General features: G+C 45.5%; 2 protein-coding genes across 4 annotated transcripts in view; one reads left to right on the forward strand and one right to left on the reverse strand.

Moving 5' to 3' along the window:
* The window catches only part of CDAN1 (codanin 1), a 30243-nt gene extending 14722 nt beyond the window's left edge, over positions 1-15521 (reverse strand). The window contains exons 1-12 of one of the 3 annotated variants that reach the window (XM_061462388.1): positions 15188-15409; positions 11352-12052; positions 9583-9807; positions 7183-7376; positions 6637-6756; positions 5837-5915; positions 5339-5459; positions 4207-4316; positions 3428-3517; positions 2342-2417; positions 1076-1284; positions 202-316 (exon numbers count right to left, since the gene is read on the reverse strand). In XM_061462388.1, the coding sequence (XP_061318372.1) occupies positions 202-316; positions 1076-1284; positions 2342-2417; positions 3428-3517; positions 4207-4316; positions 5339-5459; positions 5837-5915; positions 6637-6756; positions 7183-7376; positions 9583-9807; positions 11352-12052; positions 15188-15283 (2136 nt within the window). In that variant the 5' untranslated portion in view covers positions 15284-15409. Of the gene's footprint in view, positions 1-201; positions 317-1075; positions 1285-2341; positions 2418-3427; positions 3518-4206; positions 4317-5338; positions 5460-5836; positions 5916-6636; positions 6757-7182; positions 7377-9582; positions 9808-11351; positions 12053-15187 lie in introns of all 3 variants that reach the window. The other 2 variants (XM_061462389.1, XM_061462390.1) reach the window with 2 other exon arrangements.
* Positions 15522-15598: 77 nt separating this feature from the next.
* LOC133273814 (uncharacterized) lies at positions 15599-18830 on the forward strand. Its single transcript, XM_061462391.1, has 2 exons — positions 15599-16122; positions 17752-18830. The coding sequence occupies exons 1-2, from the start codon at positions 15657-15659 to the stop codon at positions 18408-18410; spliced, it is 1125 nt and encodes a 374-aa protein (XP_061318375.1). The 5' UTR covers positions 15599-15656; the 3' UTR covers positions 18411-18830.
* Positions 18831-21183: the final 2353 nt, after the last annotated feature.

Consider the following 21183-nt stretch of genomic DNA (forward strand, 5'->3'; position numbering starts at 1 on the left):
ACCCTGAAGCATGCAAGTAAACAGCAAGGGGCTCAGACATCCATAACAAAGTTGAAAAGTTACGACAAAACTAAATGAAGCAGCTCTTGTAAATACAGCAGTAAAAACTCCAGGCAACTCACAATCAAGCCAGTAATTCTTCAGGTACTGGAACAGCTTGAGGAAATTCCTGCCAGACGCGTTTGTGAAAAACAAGCGTACCTGCTCATCCATATCTGCTTCCCCATCACTGTGCTCATGCTCCACCAGAGTAAGGCCATTCAGTTCAAGTATCTTCAGGCACAGACTATCCATCAGATGCTGATTGAACTGGTAACTTCAGTAGAAGATGAAGATGAGTCAGACTGGGTTGAAAACCTCAACTAACCTCAACTAACACTGCAAAATTTCACGCTTGTCTCCTGAGTTGTTACAAGCATCAGCACACATCCAGTGTAACAGGCTGACAGACAAGAAAGCAAAGGACAAGTCTAGTACTGGTTAACACCCCCTTCTTTTCCACTCTTATTTTGTACTTTTTTGAACAGATGCTATTTAGTAAGTCCCAGCATAAGGGTAATAATATGGATCTGTTGAAGCAGGAAGCGGTAAACTAACTGAAGATTTAAATCTCCCATAGATCACAACTCCTCCATGCTGTGGATTATGAAAAACTTTTTAAACAAAACCATGAACCTTTATCCTGTAACTCCTTAGCTTCATGCACTATCACATAAGAAACACTTGGCCAGTCCAGGGCCCTTGTTAGGCAGCCTTGCATGCCTTGACACTGGGAAATACTGACGGCCTGTGACAAGATATTATGGTTTTACAGAAGGAAAATGATTACCATATGGTCTAGCATAATGTAGCATACAAATACATTCCATGCCCCAGACATAACCTGCTTATTAACATGATCACCATGCGTGTCGGCCAAGAAGACCAGATGTGGTATTATGCAGCTTAAAACCATTTCTGCTATGCTTTGTCTAGGTTACACCATGCCCCAAGCTCTCCATACAACGCTCAACATGCTGATGTTCCCCACTTGCATGCACATTCCACAAAGCAAACAGCAGCCATGACAGCTAACCTTCCTGCACTGAGGATGAAGTCCCTGAAGAACTGCTGGCACCCTGGGAACGAAGGGGGTGGACAAGGTCCTCTGATGCTCTGAGGAACAACAAATCTTTCCTGCAGCCTCTTCAGACGGCTCAGATTATCAGAACCAAGCATATTGAGGACATCCTGGTCTGGGGTGTCTCCCGAGCTTGCACCACCACCAACTGGACCTTTACACATCTTCAGGAGACAGAAAGAGTAGGGAAGCAGGGAATCTGTAATAAGGCATCATTTCACTTCATCTCTCACGCCACATATTCTCCCTTCTGCAAGACTTGGTTTTCAGAGTAATCCAAGCATGACCTTTTCAGGCAGCTCATGTACAGAAAATCTCTATTCCACATGCTAAAACATGTTACCCACCTTGGCTATAAACAGGTGGCCTAGATGTCTTGATAGATGGAATTCTGACCCTATACATCTAACTCAGGCATATCTAGCAGGCTACACATGGATATGTGCAGAGAACACATCACTGGCACAGTCTTTACAAACCACTCAGTAGGAAGATCTTTAGCTCAGCCTCCAAAGACTGTGTACTGCACTATACATTCCCACACTAGGTTTTTCTGGAGTTTCCACAGAGTTAAATAAAGTTAAAGATACACCCTTCCCTCAAACATAAAGATACTACTAAAGGCTCAAAGAATCACTACATTGCAGTACTGTTTTATGTCTGCTTTGCTATCCAAAAGGAATTCACCAAGAAGCCAGCCATTTATAGAGAATACACTGATATCTATACTTCAGTCAGAAGCATCTTTTCTTCCTTCATTTCTTCAAGTTACAGTGAAGTCAGATGATGCTTGAAACTGGCCAAAAAGACCCTGTAAACTACAACAGCAATACTACATAAAAAAGAGGCTGTTGCAGTGTTACACAGGAAAAAACTCTTTGCAGGTAATACGCTCAATGTTTCTAATCAACATATCTGAGAACTGCATTGGATACATGTCAAAAGTAATAACCATGAAGAACGAATTCTTACAGCTTATGATGTGCTCAGCACACCTTATTCCTGATTTATGCCTGATTCACACAGAGTTCATTATTATTTGTCACTGATTTGTATTTCTGGAAAAGGAAGGAAATTCCCATCCCAAAAACTTGGCTCTCCCAAAAATGTTTCAATAGGAAAATCTCAAAGAAACTTGCAAGACACAGTTTGTTTTGTCAGGTCAAGGGAGGATCAAATCAGCTTTGATGTGCATCTTCATTAAAAGAACAAGTAATTTACCTGGATAAGCTGTTTCTGAAAAAGCCTGGCAAAATGGCTGTGGTTGCAGGTTGCAGACAGGTGAGCCATCATGGCCCTGTGAAGGAAAATCACAAAAATGCTGACTGGATCTCTGTAGTACAAAAAGAAGTATTGGAACCTCAAACTATACCAAAAGCATAAAATAACTGCTTTTAAGAAAGTGTTCTCCAGAGGCCACTGCAAAAAGCAAGATCTTTATAACCAGGTTTCCCATTTGCTGACCATGGAAGCAAAAATTCTCACTGAGCAAACACAGGTCTGGAGTTAAACTGCTCTCTTCCCTTCCTGCAATAATGCTGTTATTTAGGAAGAAAATCAACTCATTCAGCTCCTATTCTCCCCTCTGCAGAGCAGTGAGTTGAGAGTTCACACATATGCAAGTAAGAAAACAGCAACAGCAGTACTTCTGATGCCTAAAGAGAAAGAAAATTGCTCAGTTTAAGTTTGAGAAAGCCTTGAGCCCCACATGGGCCTTGCTCTGCCCCTGCAGTGAAAGTCACCTACATACATGTAAATTGAGGAGGCTGATGGTTAAGATTAACACAGAAACGTGGAAGGCAACGGCTTCAAAGACCATATATACTCTATTCTGATAAAACGATAAATGAATAAATAAATTGGCTTAAACAGGAAAGAGTAACATTTATCTTATTTTCAGAGCCAATACACTAGATTCCTCTCAAATAATTAGAACTAAAAGCTTCTGAGAATATAATACACTTGTACATGGTTAAAAGAAGTGAGGCATTGGAAACATGAAATGCACAGTGCTCAGACCACAACATACTGGTTTTGAGAGTGGCTCTCTGTTGCTAGTCACAGAGAAGAGAGACAGAAAGAGATTGATCAAATTAGGCCCTTGCCATTTATGGCTTACTTCCTTAACAGAACAGTTAATACTTTTAAATTGGTACATGGACAGTATCTTCCAAGCAGCAACAGGTTCCTACAGATTAGTGCAGAAGATTGCAGGGAGAACATGGAACTTCAGAGGCCAAGTCCAGCATACTGCACCAGCAATTTAGCTACATTAAAGAGCTATATGAAGCTGCATAAGACTCCTACCTGATCTTGTTGCCCAAAACTCTTTCAAAGTCCCAGCCAGTTTTTTCATGGTTATCCTCCCATTCACGCAGCAGTTCATAAAATATATCCCTGTGAATCAAGATATTTAAGGGCATGAATTCCCACTCTTCAAAATCTGAAGTAAGAACAACTGAATATTCAATCACTCCTGAATTCCCCAGCAAGAATCTATCTCAGATTAAATAACTCAAGCCTCTAAGAACTCAGATACCTTTGCACAACTCAATGTTAGTGGTACTTCAGCGAGTTTCCATTTCTCATGTCTCTGACAGCAAGTGCTTAAGCTTGTTATGGCCAAGCTCTGATAGAATGACCAAAACACCCATTACCAGACATGATGACTGAGAGTCAAGAAAGAATAAGCCACATGAAATTATACCTATGAGGAGAGAAAAAAGGACCAAGAAAACTTGCCATGCTCCCCTCACCCTGTTGCTGCAAGCACAGATAGAGGTGGCAGGAAGAATCAAAGCATACTAGATTTATATGCAGAAGCAATCCAGGAGGGTGACACTGTACTGGTATTTGCCATAAGTCTCAATACTTCCTCAGGAATTTGACTGTTCTTTTCGAAAGACATTAAGCATTTAGCTCCTGCAGTCAATATGGACAGAGACTTCTTTTTTTTCTTAACTGAGGTGAAAATCAAAGTTTTTCTACTGCATATAGAATACATGAGACATTCTTAATATCCTTTGTTCACAGTCATAGAAAGATTATACCCTGTGAGAAATACAGTAGCAGTAGAAGAAATTTACCTTTGTTTCTTAAATATGTGAAATGCTCTGTCACTAGGAAAGTTGGAGCGATTGTCAGTTTCTGGCTGGAAGGAAACAGACTGCACAGAGCATGGCAGCAGGAGAGACACCTGTGAAAAATATAAAGGCAGCCATTAGACTAACATAAGTCTCTTAATTTATCCAACAATCTGAGACCTAGAAAAAGCATGGAAAAGACGTGATGAGGAAACCAAGTATCACTAGTTGAGCTGTTCAGACAATAGCCACATCCCAATTGCTAACTGCTAGTACACACCAACAGTTTTACAAGCTACATTACACTACAGCAGCAGAATGACACAACATTATGAGTGGAAGCATCTTGTCTAAGAAATTTCTGCACAACAGATTACAACTAATATAAATACAGCATAGGAAGAACGATCTGCAAACAGCCTCAGTGTACCTTCAATGTAAAGCTCCAGAGAACACAGGATAGTGGATGCCAATTCCTGTATTATTATTCTTTCTCCTGTTTGAGAAGTCTACATCTTCAAGTAACAAGAGACCTCCACTTACAGCTTTAACTAAAAAGCTCAGCTGTTGACATGCCCTAGTCTCAGGAAATACACTGTATTTTCTTTGTCAAGAGTAGTCTCCATTTTTAAAAGATGGAGGAAACAAGATACAAAATACAAGATACAAAACACACATTCTTACCACCCAGCTTTAGTTCCCTAACCCAAATGACTGGATCAGGAAACCAGTTTTCACAAGCTACATTATCTCCACTAAAGCTTCATTTGCCTAAAAGGAGTCCGTAGCTATGAAACAAACCCACTTCTTCCAAACTACATTCTGATATTGCACCTAACCAACCATTCTTCTGAGATCTCCAAAGTGAAACTTGACGCTGTCAGATTTACTGGCTGAGGTCAGAGCCTGGAGCACAATGCAAGGCTACCAGTGGCAAATCAGAGCTAACAATCACTGGAGTTAGCAACTCACTTGCCCATTGACCAGAAAAAAAAGTAGCTTTTGGACACTTGCCAAAGATGACATGACAAGATACAGTGGAAGGAATAAGATTTAACATTAAAGCCATCACAAATAAAGGAGCAACCACACAAAGGTTTGAAGCAACAGTCAGTTGAGATCTGCCAATTTTTACCTTGGCTGTGCTGCTTTCATAAGCCCGCCTGAGCCTCTCATGCAAGCTGGGAGAAAAAGATGCAATCCGTTCGTTTTCAGCCAAAAGCTTCAGCATCCCCTTTTCTAAACGGGAAATAATTCTGCCAAGACAACACGGATAAAACACAGACAGACATAAACAACACATGATCAGACATAAAGAAACACTTATGCTCATTTTTTATGAGACTACCAAGCAGAGTTCTAAGCCCCAGGCATCCAGCATCTTTAGGGACATTTTTATTGCTGCATCTCATGACTTTCCCATTCCTGCATAATTAGACTGAAGTTCAGTAGATAGATAAGTGCGAGGAAAACTCACAGACATCCAAATCCTTGTCAAGTTGTATGTTCTGAGAGAAAATTAACAACCCTATGCCTGTAAGTGGTAAAGCTCTCAAATCCAAGCACACTTGCTTAATCTCACACACTTCTGCAGACACAAGCAGAGGGAGAGAAAAAGAAATAAGCAACTCACTCATACTGATAATCCAAGACTTGAACAGCAAAATAAACACAGTTGTGCACACTTCGGAAATGCTGCCTCCCTGATGCATCTAAGGAGAAAAAAAAAAAGAAACATGAAACAACAGCACCTATCACCATTCATAAACTAAAAGAACAGCAATTAACTCTCAAGGAAAGCTAACTCTCTACAAAAAGTAGATCAGGCATCAACTGATGTTCCTGTAGCTGGTGAGTTTTGTTCCTAATCTCAGCCCTAAGAATCAGTGACTGGCAGAACACAGGTCAATCAAACTGGGGCATCTGGGGGTGTGTGTGTGTCTTGCCTTAAAGCTACTCTTTGTTTTTTTTATATCCATAAAGCACTCACTGCATCAAACTTAAGTCTGAATTTGACCAAAAAAACCCTCAACAAATACACATCTATATGGACGTATCCTGTGCACTCCTAATCCAACCTTAAATTTAAACAGCTCATAACAGCTCAACAGCACTTTTGAGATGCAAGGACCAGTGGAGGAGAGACTTTAGCATATCCATCCTTCTCTCTGAAAGTCAGCATTAACAAGAAGCTACAGCAATCTGACACCATCACAGAAAATCAGATACAAACCACCTACAACCCCACTCTATTATATTGTGGAAGCACTTCCCATACGTACATGATTTTTGTCAGCATCTCAGATGAGTCCTAGTGGTCAGAAGGCACTTTTATGGAATTTAAGACGAACTGTCCAAGCTAAAGGGAACTGCTCTGTATCACATTATCACGCCATGGAAGTAACATTCTTTCCCCTCAATACTACTGCTTACCTTTACCTCTTTCATTGAGTTCAAGGTCACTATCCCCATCTTCTGCAGTAGAAGTGCCTTTAGATGTCAAAAGCTGCAGAACAAAAAAGAGCTCCAGAAAAATATTTGGTACCAGGTTTTCTGTAAGAGAGGAAATGAGATACTAAAGGTGTGTATTCAATATTGACCTGCTTTAATAAATAAAGCTGAAAAGATAAATACCTACTTTATTGTACAGCCAGCAAAGAACTCCATCCCCCCACACAGCCACAGTATAAATCAGTACGGGTATTATAGGAAAGACGTGTTAGGGAAGGATCTGGGTTCAGAGAGGACCATACAACTTCAGCCTACTGCAGCTCAGAGTACTGAATCAGGTTCACCTCCTTCCCTAAACTTTTACCTAGTATCCATTTATTCTAATGGCTGTATTGGCTTAGTTTATTTTTCCAGATGTTGTTTGTACACTGTAACTGTCCCGCAACTTACACTTCTCATCCCCCTCCCAGTACACATGCAAGTTCAAAGCTCAAAGAAAGGTCAGTCTCACATCTTCTGGATCTTTACCTGCTATACATGAGGAATAGAGCTGTGCCAGACACTCCAATTGTTTCTTGCAGGAAACTTTAGTAGCATCTGCACAGGTCACCAGATGGCTTTCAGCAGGAAGGCTAGCACTGCGAGTGTAGCTAGGCTTAGTAGGAGTACCAGGATCAAGAGATATCCCTGCAGGAGAAGATGCCTGGTGCTGCAACTTGCATCTGAAATTCAAGAGCAGCAACATACCATGTAACTGAGGATGACACACAGCAGCCACGTGGCCAGAAGAGGTCTTTCCCTTGCAGCTTAGCAAGAAGGAATTCCTGCAATAACTATCCATGTTACTTACACTATCTAAAGCTGCTTTTAGCATGATAGTAATTTAACTCATCTTTCAGTAATGAGAAAGGATCTTGGGGCTAACAATCAAAAGACTCAAAAGAATGGCATTTAAATTCAAACTCTGCTAAAACAGTGTCACTTTGACCAAATTATCTAACTAACCAATGTTACTGCTTCTCATCTAAACTGCTATTTGTTAAGGACATGGAATCTATTAGAGACCAGGTCCTAACATACAACAGCTAGACACTTTACAAAATCTATGAAAACATGGTTCACATCCAAACCTTCAGAGGTATTTATTTCTAAGTTAATGATGCCCTGAGAAGATCCAATACCACTAAGCGGAAAGGCAATGCCACAACTGATTAAATCCCGTACTGACACAAGTTAAACAACAGAAGGAACAAACTAATTGCTGGATTCTAAATCAACAATGATCACTCAGTTAAATACAGAGATATTGTTAGAAAAGATACCTACAGAGGACATCCAAAACACAGCCTGCAGAGAAGCAGGAAAAAAGCCAGTAACAGCAATATCAAATGATTGTTAAAGATTCCAGTGGAACACCCAGCACTTGGATCATCATACCACTTCTTACCACTGTCTCAAAATTACAATCTTTAAAAGGGGAAGACAGATACGTTTTTAACTGCAGCAAAGAACTTTTTCTATTGGCGTATCTCTAGTGGAACTGCTGGAATGAAGAATGAATTAGTCCCAAAATGGGTGTAAAAAGGTTATTTAGTAACATTTCCCTTACAATGAACATAAGCACCTGACTGACAGAACTGAAAAAAATTATTTATTAAGGACTTTGTAAACCTATCAAGGTAAGACTTCGGTAATGCAGTTAGACTCTGCTTCACTTCTGCCTCAGTACTGTCATCTGCCTCAGCACGAATTTCACCTTTTGACCTTGCCCAAAGCAATCCAGTTGGCTGAGGGCTGTGCTAGTTTTGTACCTCACTTCACCAGCACCTCTGAGGACACAACAGCATCTCCCAGCTCTCAAGCACGATGAGTCAGATGAGAACACCTCACAGGCAAGACCCAGCTCACATGCTGCTATTTCACCAACTTTCATTTATATGGATTAAGTGGGAGAATTCAGGTAGAATTCAGACTGCAATAGGTACTTCACTTAAGTCCAGAGAGGCAGGTTTGAATCCTGAGCAGTCTGTTGCAGGTTAGGTACAAACAATAACTTGTGAGACTCTACTGGGTCTGTTTCATCCCGTTCTGGACCCACTGAAGTGAACTTCGAGGCTGAGCAGGAAAAGAATTCCACCCACATGTCCTGAGGAGTTTCCTCAAGAACAAAATTTACAAAGAAGAGCAACAGTTCTGACAAGCTACAAACAACAGTTTCTTTGCTACTATGCTTTGCATTTTTTATCCTAAAGTATCAGTCCTCACAGACTAACAGTGATAATCATTCACAGAGGACGAAAGCCACACAGTGACCGAACAGCAGACAAAATTAGAAGCTAGAATTCACCTCATCTCCCCGTAAATATAATTTTCAGTAGATAACTGCAGTAGTAACTTTTAAAACAGAATCTTACCCTACCCACACCTTGCTTTCTCTGACTGCAAGCTTTTGTTAGCCTGCCTAACCTGCAAAATCATTAACACTTTCCCAACATTTCCATCATTAACCCATTTTCTGCAGACCAGACTATGATTTCCATCACATGCACAATCTTCAAACACAGCCTAATTACAGCAGCTCAAAAACACTTGCTTTGCCTGTGCAACCTAAGGAAAGCTGCACAGGAGATAGTCACGTGTGCAAGCCCATGAACAGGCAATCTTACAAGAGCAGTGAGGACTGACTAAATCCCTGAAGATACAGTGAGGGTCACGGTTCCAGAGTCAGCACCCCTCTAAAATTACAAACATGAGTTAACTGCATTAATATCCTAGTCTGATACCAGAATCACACTTGGGTTTTAGGCAAATTATAGTTTAAGGTCCCCAATATCTATTTTGGATATTCTTCTGGTCATCTCCACTCTGACCGTAAGACAAAATAATTAAGAATCAACACAAGCTATCACCACCCTGCTCAGACCATACCGTTCTTTCTTCAGCATCTCCCTCTCCTCTTGAAGGCTGTTGCTTATCATAGACGTAAGGTTTCCTTCCTGGACAGCAGTAAAGGCCTCAATGCTTGTCCCAGATGAAAACCGAGCAGCTGGAGACTGGCTGACAGGTGTAGAAGTAAAGCACATCTTTGGTTTTGAGAGGGGGCGCTCAGCACTTACAGGAGTTGGGTTGATTCGCCTTGACGGTTTGCTTTTGCTGAAAAAGTGAGAAACAATTCCACTGAAATCAAGCTAACCAACAACAAAAACATTAGGTCTCCAGAAAGATATGCATGCAACTCTTCCAGAAGAGCCTGATGCTAAAACAAAACAGATATGGAGTCTCAATATTGAACTTCTAACCTGTGTGTCTATTTGTTGACTTTAGTGTGGTCACTGAAGAAAAAGTCATGGAACTACAGACTGCTACGAGCAGCCTGCTGATCTTGCTGCAAGCCACAGAACAGGTAACACTGCCACAGAACTCCTCCAGACTTCTTTGAGAGGACACAATATGCCACTCAGTTTTCATAAGAAACTAACTCACCTGCAGTTTCTAACAAGACCACAAGAAAGAAAAATACAAGAAAAAAACCCTAAAGCCAAACATCAAGCTGCCACTGTCTATCAGAAGAGTAAAGGCTCCTCAGCTACCATAGACCCTTTTAAGTTTAGGGAAACCCATTCTTCTTGCATATACTGCCTATATTTGTCTTTCTGGAAGAGGATCTGTAATGCAGTAAGAGACACACTGGAACTGAGATACAGGAACATAAAGCATTACACTTCTCAAGGAAATGCTGGTTGCTACGTATTGGTTGCTTTGGTGCTCTCAAAATCGCTGTAGTGTTGACTTCCTAACACTCGGTGACCTATTTCCTCACTCTTTATCCTAGTCGGACATAGTGCACTTGGGGAAGAAAGACTTACTGCTTATGCTGGAAACAAACCTTATCTCCCTTGGCCACAGCATTATCTAGACCCAGCATCTGCACCTGCTGTACAGACACACAGACCTATAAATTTTCAGCTGCAATTCTGCACGTCCAGCTAGAAAGCCCTACTCTCAGAGCCCAGTGCCTCATGCATGAAGCAAACAGGCTGACATGAAAGCCTTGCATTTGGTAATGAGGATTTTAAAGAGTAAAATCTCAAAAAGGACTGAGGCAACAGGTACACAGCTGCCTGGAAGCTAAGCCAAAGCTTAGCCAAAGTCACCAGGGAGACCAAAGCTTGCTGCAGACCAAAGAGATTCTGTCCATGATCGCACAACAGAAACAAAGCTGCACCCTAATATCTATTACCAGAAACCACAGAACGTCAATCTGAAAGCTTTTCTGCTAGTATCAGTAAAGCTGAAGAGCCTTCCAAAATTGCTCTTCATTAGCAATTGCTATTGTGTTAAACAAGAAATGTGAAGAGCCAAGATAATGTTGACTTGTTAGAACATGCAAGGACAAAGTTGTGCTCAGCTTCCTATCAGCTGGTCTGTGCTCCAGCAAGCTGCAGGCAGCATCACAAGTGACAGGCTACAGAGGCATTTTGGGTGAGTTCACAAAGTGGAAACCCAACTACCCACTGAAGTGATATTCCCCTCATGGCAACCGTGACAAAGTAGCTGACCAAGGAGCTCAACAGCCAGCCCTGAGTGGTGTTTATTACAGCATCTTCCCTCTGGACACACATAACAGGATAAGCTACTCAAGGAACAGTAACCTGCAGCACAACCTGAAGGAGGCAGCAAGGCAGACTTGCTCTTACTTTGTCCAGCCAGAGGCAGCACCCATGGGTGGAAACTCCTCCAAGTTGTTAAGATTTAGCTGGCTGGCTGGGGATCTGACAGAAACAGGAGGCACTTCACTCCGCTTCCTTCTCCCTAAGCTCCACGATGCACCGTCACTCTTTCCATCTTCCTCTTCAGTAAGGCAGTGCCCCAGATCCCGAGCTACTGGACGGCCAGAGGCACTGACTGAGCTGCTGCCTCTCCTTCGGCCTCGTCTCGCTGGCAGGGCTTCAGGTGTGGCTGTGAGGAAGCTGCCCAAGCTGGCCTTCTGAGATGACCGCTTCTCACCATGGTTAAGCAGAGGGCTGTACCCAAAGCTTGGGCTGCTGCTGGAGACCATGCTAGGGAAGTCACCACACGGGCTGGACAGGCTTGACCCAGAAAAAGAAGAGGAGCTGCTGGATGCCACAGCAGGAGAAAAGCTGGTATCTGTGGTGCAGGTGGTTACCGAAGTGCTTTGGGAAAAGAGCTGCACACGGCTGCTGGTGGCATGGCCTGCCCTTCTTTCTGATCCTGTCCTTTGGCTTCCATGGGCCTTGGAATTAGGAGTTTTAGCAGGAGTAGAGGGTCCATTAGTCAGGATCTGGCTGGTCTGCTCCCTTAAAAAATTTAGCAGAAAAGGCACAAAGTCTTTCTGAAGCAAACTAAGAGATATGAGCTTCTCATGGATGTGGTTCTCCTGCAAGGGAAGAGGACAAAGCATTAACATAAAGAAGCTGCCCGACCCCTTTTGTCCATGTGCCCACAGTAGTAACTGTGGGACTGCAATACCCAGTAAAAAAACAACCTGACTTGTCAAAGCAGGTCACTGAAATTCAAGGGACGCTAGCACTGCTCACAGATCTGAAGCTCAGTCTCCACACAAGCCATTTTGTCAGAAGTTTTCAGAGGGAGTCATTCACTTTGGTCTCTGACTGGGAAACAGTGGAACTGTTCCATGGAAACATCACTAATACTTACTGAAGCTATGGCCAGTGAAAACTGGAACAACTGGCACCTCTAAACCAGCGTTTCAAAGACTGAAGCAGCTAATTCCAACAGAAAAAGCTAAAATTTGCAACTTGTCCATCCCCTGATTCTTTAGGAATGCCACCTGCTTCCACAGAGGGGTGCTGCAACAACAATCATTCAAGTACTTTGACTCCTGCAGTACCAAACACAAGACCAAAGCTGCTCTTCCACTTCAATTAAATTATTTTGCTCCCATGAGACCTCACAGAGGTCAAAACAGAGACGGTGCAACTTTAAGGTACCTGAAGTTTATACTTATGAAACTTAAAACCCAAACCAAAACACAAACTCAACACATTTAAAATCTAAACAGCTGGCGGTGATCTTAAAGGGTATATCCAGACAAAAAAGACCTCATGTTACATGCATAGTTCAAAGTTTTGCATACTGGGTACAACTTCTCTTGTTTCTAACACTGCACCAGGTCTCTCTTTTCTCAAAGTTAGATTCAGCAACATTTACAAGAAGCAGCTCTCACAGGCAGCAACGTATTCCTTACTAATACTGAAGCAATTGCAGACATATTCCGGTTTATTTGTGCTCACACCTCCACTAGATGCAAAGTCAAGAAAGCAAATGCTATTTCTGAAGGACGTTTTTCAATGAAACCAGGCAGTGACAGTGTGGCCATGACTAGACTCCTACAATCCTCGACACCTATGCTGAAATTCACATGTGACAGAATGAGATCAATTCAGCTTCCTGGAGAAGCAGAAGTCACCAACATCACCTGGATAACAAGCTGAACAGCCAAGGCTCACTGCTTTAGCATTCCATCACCCCATGAAAAAAGACAGGTCAGAACACAATCCACAAAGGTATGGGAAAACCCAACTCCTTACCAGCTCTAGTACAAAACTGCCATGAAAGCTAGAGCAAAATGCAATGTGCGATTTCCTGGGGTGCCCCCCTGAGTTTAGAATCATAAAATCATAGAACAGTTGCGTTTGGAAGAGACCCTCAAAGGCCATCTAGTCCAAAACCCTGAAATGAGGAGGTACATAGAATCACAGAATAGTTAGGGTTGGAAAGGACCTTAAGATCATCCAGATCCAACCCCCTGCCATGGCCAGGGACACCTCACACTAAACCATGTCACCCAAGGCTCTGTCCAACCTGGCCTTCAACACCACCAGGGATGGAGCATTCACAACTTCCCTGGGCAACCCATTCCAGTGCCTCACCTCCCTTGCAGTAAAGAACTTCCTCCTTATATCCAATCTAAACTTCCCCTGTTTAAGTTTTAACCCGTTACCCCTTGTCCTATCACTACAGTCCCTAATGAAGAGTCCCTCCCCAGCATCCTTATAAGCCCCTTTCCGATACTGGGAGGCTGCTATGAGGTCTCCATGCAGCCTTCTCTTCAACTAGATCAGGTGCTCAGAGCCACATCCAGCCTGGCCTTGAATGTCTCCAGGGATGGCACATCTACCACCCCCCTGGGCAACCTGTGCCAGGATTTTACCACCCTCATTGTAAAGAATTATTTCCTCAGGTTCAGGCTGAATCTTCCCTCTTTTAATTTAAAACCATCACGCCTCATCCTATCGCAACAGGCCCTGCTAAAGCCTGTCTCCCTTAGCACAGAGGCACAATACCAACTGCATCTGTGCTATGCACAAGGTCAGGAGTTTCTGCAGCTGACTTTCCAGAGCACAATCTGCTTTCACTCATCTTCTCTGTGCAAGTTAACAGAAGTCTGGCTCCTCCATGGCCAGATAACAGCGACCTGTCAGCAGCCACCAAGTTTCCTGCAAGCCTTTTATCCTTCACACCCCTCCCCAGCGCAGTGTCACCTGAGCTGGCAGTGGCTCAGGCTTCATAAACCTCCACAGGCCTGCTCCTGCAAGTCACAGTTTAAGGCAACTTAAAACGCTGGTCCCTTCTTCCCGCACAAGTTCAGGATGACAGCGATAAGTGAGTAGTAACTCACGTGGGTGACAGCAGCGAGTTTTGCTTTTGATCACTATGTAACATGCTCTGAGGGGCTTAAGCATAATATGCTTTACTACAGGCTAGCGGAAGGTGTCCCTGCCTGTGACAGGGGGCTGGAACTAAATGATCTTTAAGCTCGCTTCCAAAGCAAACCATTCTATGGCTGTCGGTGAAACACAAGCACTCTTATTACCGCAGGAACCCAAGCTCTCCAGCCCTACCCCATCAGAAAGCGCAGCCTGCAAACCCCACGAGAACCGTCTCCCAGCGCTGACAGACCCTCCCCAACACACAGGCGGCACCAGCCGCGGGCCGGGAGCCGCGGTAGCGTTTGCACCGAGCGCTCCGGACTGAGCCGCGCCCCGGCTCCCCCGTCTCTCTCCGGGACCTTCCCCTCCAGAGCCGCGGGAAGCGCCGCCCACCGTGTCCCCGCCTTCCTCGGACACCCGCTGCCCTCCGCTGCCCGCGGTCTCCCCTGTCACACGAGCCCAGAGGCCCCGGCACCGCCTTCGCGCCACGCTTCCCAAGCAGCGACCGCCAGCTCCCCCCCCCTACCGCTGCCGCCCGCCCCGAGCGCCGCCGAGCTCGGCCCCAGGGATGTGACCGGCTGCCGCCGGCCGCCTCGCCTTCCCGCCGCGCTGCTCAGAGCCCGCCCGCCACTACAGACGGAGCTCGGCCCCGTGTCCCGGCCGCCCACCGGGCCCCGGTTTGTCCCACGCGGGACTCGCCCCTCCCGGCAGCGCGGAGCGGCCGCCCCCAGGGCCGGAGCAGACAAACTTTCCCGCACGGCCCCGCGGAGGGAGGGAGGAAGGCAGGGCGGGCGGGGGGCTGGAAGGCCGAGCGGACGACACGACCCGCGGCGCGTTACCTCAGCTGGGCGGTGGCCGGGGCCGTGCAGGAGCCACCGCACCACGGCAGCGACCGCCACCTCCTCCCGCAGCAGCAGCTCCAACACCGCCGCCATTCCCGGCTCCCGCCGCCGCCGAGCACGCGCACAACCCGCGGCGGGGCGGGCCCGTGCCGTCCCGTCCCCACCCTCCTCTCCCCGGCGCGGGCGGGCGGTGGCGGGGCTCCCGGCGGGGAGGCGGGCAGGGGCGGGCCGGGCGCGGGGCCGGGCCCCCTCCCCATGTCAACACGCGGGGCACGGGGCGCCTGCGCCGGCCCGGGCGCGTCTTTTCCTCTCATGCGCGGTATTTGCTTCCCCGGCAGGGCTCGGGGCCCGGCCTAACGGCGGCGGCCCCTGCCCGGGGCCGGGGCGGCGGTGCCATCCCCCGCCGCGGCTCCGCGCCCTCCCGCCGTTGCCGGGCGGGGTCCGGCCCGGCCCCCTTTGGCGGAGGATGGCCGAGGAGTCGCCGAAGCGGCGCAAGGCGAATTTCAACGAGGCGGAGACGGAGGTGCTGATCGAGCAGGTGCTGAAGCACGAGCAGCTGCTGTTTGCGGCGGGGCCCGGTCGCGCCTCCCCGGGCCAGAAGCGGAAGGTGTGGGAGCTGATCCGGCACAAGGTGAACCCGGTGGCCGCTTGTCCCCGCGACGTGGAGGACCTGAAGAAGCGCTGGCGGGACCTGAAGCGCCGCGACCGCAGCAAGCTGTGCCGCCTCTCGCAGGGCTGCGGGCCGCCTGCTCCCCCTGCCCTCGGCCTCCTCCTGGCCCCTGAGGAGATGCCCCCCGCCGCCGCGCAGCCCGCCCGCCGTCACCACCACCACCACCACCGCGCCTACGGCTCCCTGCTGCCCGCCGAGGCCGTGCCCATCGTGGGTGGCATCGACACGCTGGAGCTGCCCGGCGCCGTCGTGGGGGAGATGGGTGAGTGAGGGACCGGCCCCCTCCGCGGTGCCTTCCCTGCGGGAGCCCCAACAGCCGATTCCCGGTCTCCAGGGAGGGACGGCGCTGAGCGGAGCGGGCTGGGAGCTCAGTGCGTGCGCGCCGCGGGATGCGGGTAGCAGCCTGCTTTGGGTCACTGCCTTCTCTCTTTGAAGTGCGAAACGTACACGTGCGCGCACAGAGCGCGGAGGTTTCGTGCTGTGGGTCATAAGGGTGCATCAGAACAGCCCCTAGGAGTAAACTCTGTCTCGTGGTAGATGCCCGTCTATGAAGCATTAGATCCAGCCGCCTGTGTTCACGTATTTACTCTTGCAAACACAAAAAGCCGTGCCGGCGTGCAGGTGTAGGCAGTAGAGAGTGCTGCGAGAACATAACTTCGTGTGTACCAGAGAGACGTTGCATTAGTGAGCTGAAAGGATCGGCTCCGGTACCACGGGGTTTCTTGCAATTGCAGTGCTTTGTAAGTGCTGTTACTGGTTACCACGTGCAGATAGAGCTTGAAATGAGCTTGCAAGCTGAACTTTGCCTCTTGGAACCTAAAACTCAGCTTCTGTGGTGGGGCTGGTAAGGGATCTGTAGCATGCAAATACATGGTTAGCTGGTGAATGCGTCTTTATGGTTTTCTTCCCATTTATTGAGGTAATATTCTAAAAGCATCAAAGATAATACAGTGCGAGTTGCAGCATCTTGTTTTGGGGACTGTTGTGTTCAGAGTATAGAAATTTGGCAGAAAATCAACCCTCTTGTGTTCCAGCCAGTCCTCAGGGATCGGAGGAGCTGGATGCAGCCAGGCTTGATTTCTGATCTTGACCAGTTTGACACTTGTGCGTCTGGTCACGTTCAGAAAGAACTTTCACAATTACAGATTCACAAACAGGTTTACTGAAGCAACAGAAATACAGATTGGGAATTGCTGTTGATAAATTCACTTACTGCATTAGTGCTAAAATCCAAAGGTAACCAACAATTAATTGAGCTCATATGGAAAAACTCCTTGGTAATTCATTAAGTACGGGTATCATCCAATGTATTGGGAGGGTCAGATTTTACCAAAGAGGCATCCCTGCTTTGGGGAGGAGAGAGGAGAAAGCCCACCAACTTGTCTGCACAATCAGGTCATGTTCTCATTCTCTGCCTTGGAGGTAGAGTTCAATGTCAAATTTATACTTTTGAGAGAAGTGGAGGTGAGACTGTTGTCAAATTACATGTTGCTGCTGCCACAGAAGTTGGGGGGGAGAAGCCACTTTCTCACTTTGTAGAATGTTTGGGTTGGAGAGGACCTTTGGTATATTCGTTGTATGTAAATGAGGAATAATGAGCGTTTCAGTCAGGCTGCTCAAAGGCTATGGGTCTTGTGCAATGAACAGAACCATGAAACACTAGCAGCACTCCCTCTTCAACCCACCTGAGGCAGCATTAAGGGCCAAGCGGTCTCTGCCTGCATCAGGGTGTTGCAGCTACCACACCTCGTTAACCCCTTCACCACATATCTCATTCTTACAAGTACTAATGTTAGTGCTTAGTGGACGAGAACACATTTCACTGACCACAGAGGTCATGAAGTTTCTCACTGTCTCTTGTTTGCTTTTCCTTATCCTCCCTCTCCTCTAGGGTTTAATGATGATCCTGGCCCATCTCATCAATCCAGTCTTGAGAAGATGAACCTCAAAGAAGAAATAGTAGTGAAGGTGGTAGAGCCAGAAGAAAGCTCTGAGGACATGGCAGTGGTTCCACCTAGCCAAGAACAGCTATCTTTTCTGGGGACATCAGGCAGTGGTTCCTCTGGGAAAGTAAAAGCCAAAACAAAAGGCAGGTCCCAGGCAGACCAAAATGAAATAACTGAAGAGGACCTGGTGCAGATTCAACAGAACCAGATGCAGGTGATCCAGTCTGGTTTTGACAGTGTCAACCACAATCTTCGGCTGCTGCAGCAAGGCATGCAAGATCTGAGTAACAGCCTCAGCATCATGGCACATACACTTGTTGCTATCAAAAACGTCTATGTGAAAAACAACACTGGCCCCACCACGTATGCCACCACCTCTACTCAAACCACAGCCGGGTACCTGAGCCCAGGATCCCCCCAGGTCTCTCCTGCTGAGGGGAGAGGTAGAGCGCAAGTGGCTGGAAGCAGCAGCAGAAGCAGCAGCTGCAGCTCCAGCTCCATGTCACAAGAACCAGGTCCTTCCGAGTTTCCCAGGCCCCCCCTGAGAACCATTAAGAAAGAACATCCAAATGGCTGCTACTACTTCTGCTTTGCAGATATGTAAGAACTTGAATATATGTAAAGTGACTGTGCTGTTAGGTGCTGTTGTATGTTCTGCTCCGGCCTGTGACTTTGAAGGAGCAAAATGGACTTGCCTCCCACATTTTTCCCAGTGGGAAACATTTCACTGTAGGTGGCATTAAACACTAATTTCCAGTCTCCTGTTTGTTAACTCTGTTGAAGCTGGCTAATTTTAATTCTGTTTTCTTTATCCTCTTACTCTCTAAAGAAACCAACCAAACAAAAAACATTTATTTTGACTAAGACTCTTGTCTGTATCATCCTTTGTTTAATGTGACCTTTTCAAAAATAAAAGGCATGAGAGTAGGGTAAAAAGTAACACTATGGTTACTGATGGTCAGGAGCTGTCTTACACAAGTTGCTTCATTTTTTGATTAAACAAACCTCAAAAGTTGTTAACTCTAAGTACTTGCTTTTTCTAGTAATTATAATGTTGGGTAGTTCTTTTGGTTTTTCTTTTAAGTCTGAGCTGTGCAAGGCATCGCAGGAGGAGGTTGAAATCTGTGCTTACTCTAGGAACGTTTTAGGACTGAGCTGTTATTCATGAATGTGCTCCTCAGAATTCATACAGCATCGTTCCAGTTGGCTGTAGTTCATTCCCAGCTTGTCAAATGCACCTTTCCCTCAGAGGCACTTTGCTTTATTAGCAGGGTAGGCTCTTTCTTCTCACATGGTTAAAATAGAGAAATACAGCAAAAAATAGCAATTGATGAGCAATGCCTGGTTTTGACATGGAATAACTTTTCCCCATATGGTTTATAAGCAGGCTGTATCTTCACCAGATTTCAAAAGCCTTCTGGAATCAATGTCAAAACATTTGAAATATAGAAACCAAAGAAGTTTCTGCATTGTTTTACGTTAAATGGAAGCTAGAGTTGCTGTTAAACAAATGTCAGGAGGCAGCAGCTGACTTTGTTCCAGACAGACCAAATGCTTCTGCATAGTTTATGAAGCTTTCATCTTTACCTGTTGGAGAGATGAGTAGAATCTTCCATTCTCTTAACTACGTATCAAGGAAGAATAAAGACAAGAGTTGGAGCAAAAAGTAACCTGTTAAGTATCAACTCTGAAAAAAGCACGAAGGAATCATTTAATCCTAATGTGAAAAAATCTCCTTTTCACATTTAGACAGGAGAAGGGTGATTGCTGCCGCTATTCTTGAGGCGTGCTTAAGCCTGGTATGTTTAACACTGATCTAGTACTCTGCTTCGCACAATTCAAAATTAGCAGAGGTGCTGTGTTTCTATGTCCTGTGCCCATACTGGAGAGGAAACAAAAACCCTCTGCAACTTTGTCTGATGACCTGAAAAATCATGCAGATCCTCCTCTTTAAGTATTTTCACCAGTATTAAAGCTCTATGGATAGATTTGGCCTATAGCAATGACTAGCTGCCTCTAGTTTTCCAGTCATTTGGCACAAGCATTCCTGCTGCCAGACTTCAGCAGCTACAAATGGTACAGAGGATTGTAACCCAATTGTCCCTCTCCTAGCAGCATAGGAACATGTAATCATAGGGTGAGATACGTCATTTCAGCAGTCAGCTTTGGCAGAGCTGTCTTCTGTAAAAGAGACACAGGTGCCTCAAAACCAGACAGCTGCTGCCTGGTTCACCCTGTGAACACAGGGTGGTCACGTTGTCAGTGTTTCCCTTCAGTATTATAGATGGTGTAAAATATGCAAATACCTCAAAGAATTAAAACATGTACAGCACATTGTTAATTGGGATTAATGCCTTGAAGTAAAGGCAGTTCTCATTTTCAGGTCTACCTTAACAAAAGGAGATGGTGCTGGTTTTAAAAATGGGAAAGAACTAATCCTTCTAAATCTGGTTATTGAGTCAATGTTGTTAAAAGCCTTCTAAATTAACGTGTTGGAAGCATTATTTCTCTCTCCATTAGTACAGATGGGCTCTCTAGAGCACTGTTTGCTGTAACTGCAGAAGACACTCTTAATTTGTGTTCTGATGGCCGAAGCCAATTAACGCTACTGTGACATTCCAGGTAGATGAGCGAAATGTGATCTGAAGTTTACCTGGTCCTTTTGGGCAGCAGTTTGAGCTTGTCCGGGTTGCAACAGCCAGTTCCTACCTGTCTGGCTTTTAGTGTTTCAATTCTTTCTCCAGTTGCGAATTCATGAATGTCACTTACTACAGCATTTCTAGGGAGAGCTGACTTGTGTACGCTACAAGGCTCTCTAATATTCGAGTACAAGTTTAAATGAGAGGCAGCTACAGTACAAGTGCAGAGAAGCACAGCAAGATGCCAAGAACAGAGTGGGCAGGTTGGATCTCCTGTATGAATGAAGATGACAAGCCAGACAATGCTAAAAGACAGTTTGGTGGCCAGACAACTACCAGACCCCAACATCAATCTGCCACAGCATCTTTATTTCAATCTTGCTTCCCCCCCCCCCCCCCCCATCAGTTGTACTGCTAATGTATATTGGTGGAGCCAGATCAAAATCACACCTCCATTTCTGTTATGATCCACATTTAAGTATTTAAAATAAGATACCTGTCACCAGTACAGTGTGCAAATTTGCTATTTTCATCTTCAAATTAATGCTATTCTATTAGCATTATATATAGAGAGAGCATATATATATATAAAAATAGCTGTTTCTTCATATGCTCTTTCTGTGATCAAATGATGGTTCTGTTTGGAGCATAAAAAGCACACACCATTCAGAAGCATGCCATTAAATTTCTGACTGCTCTTAACAGAAGATGAAACATCGTTTTCTTGGAATGCTACTG

The sequence above is a fragment of the Pezoporus flaviventris genome, unplaced genomic scaffold (genome assembly GCF_033815535.1).
Source record: "Pezoporus flaviventris isolate CSIRO_AGI_PZ_B2104156 unplaced genomic scaffold, CSIRO_AGI_Pfla_v1 ptg000035l, whole genome shotgun sequence".
In the NCBI taxonomy this organism is placed as follows: domain Eukaryota; kingdom Metazoa; phylum Chordata; class Aves; order Psittaciformes; family Psittacidae; genus Pezoporus; species Pezoporus flaviventris.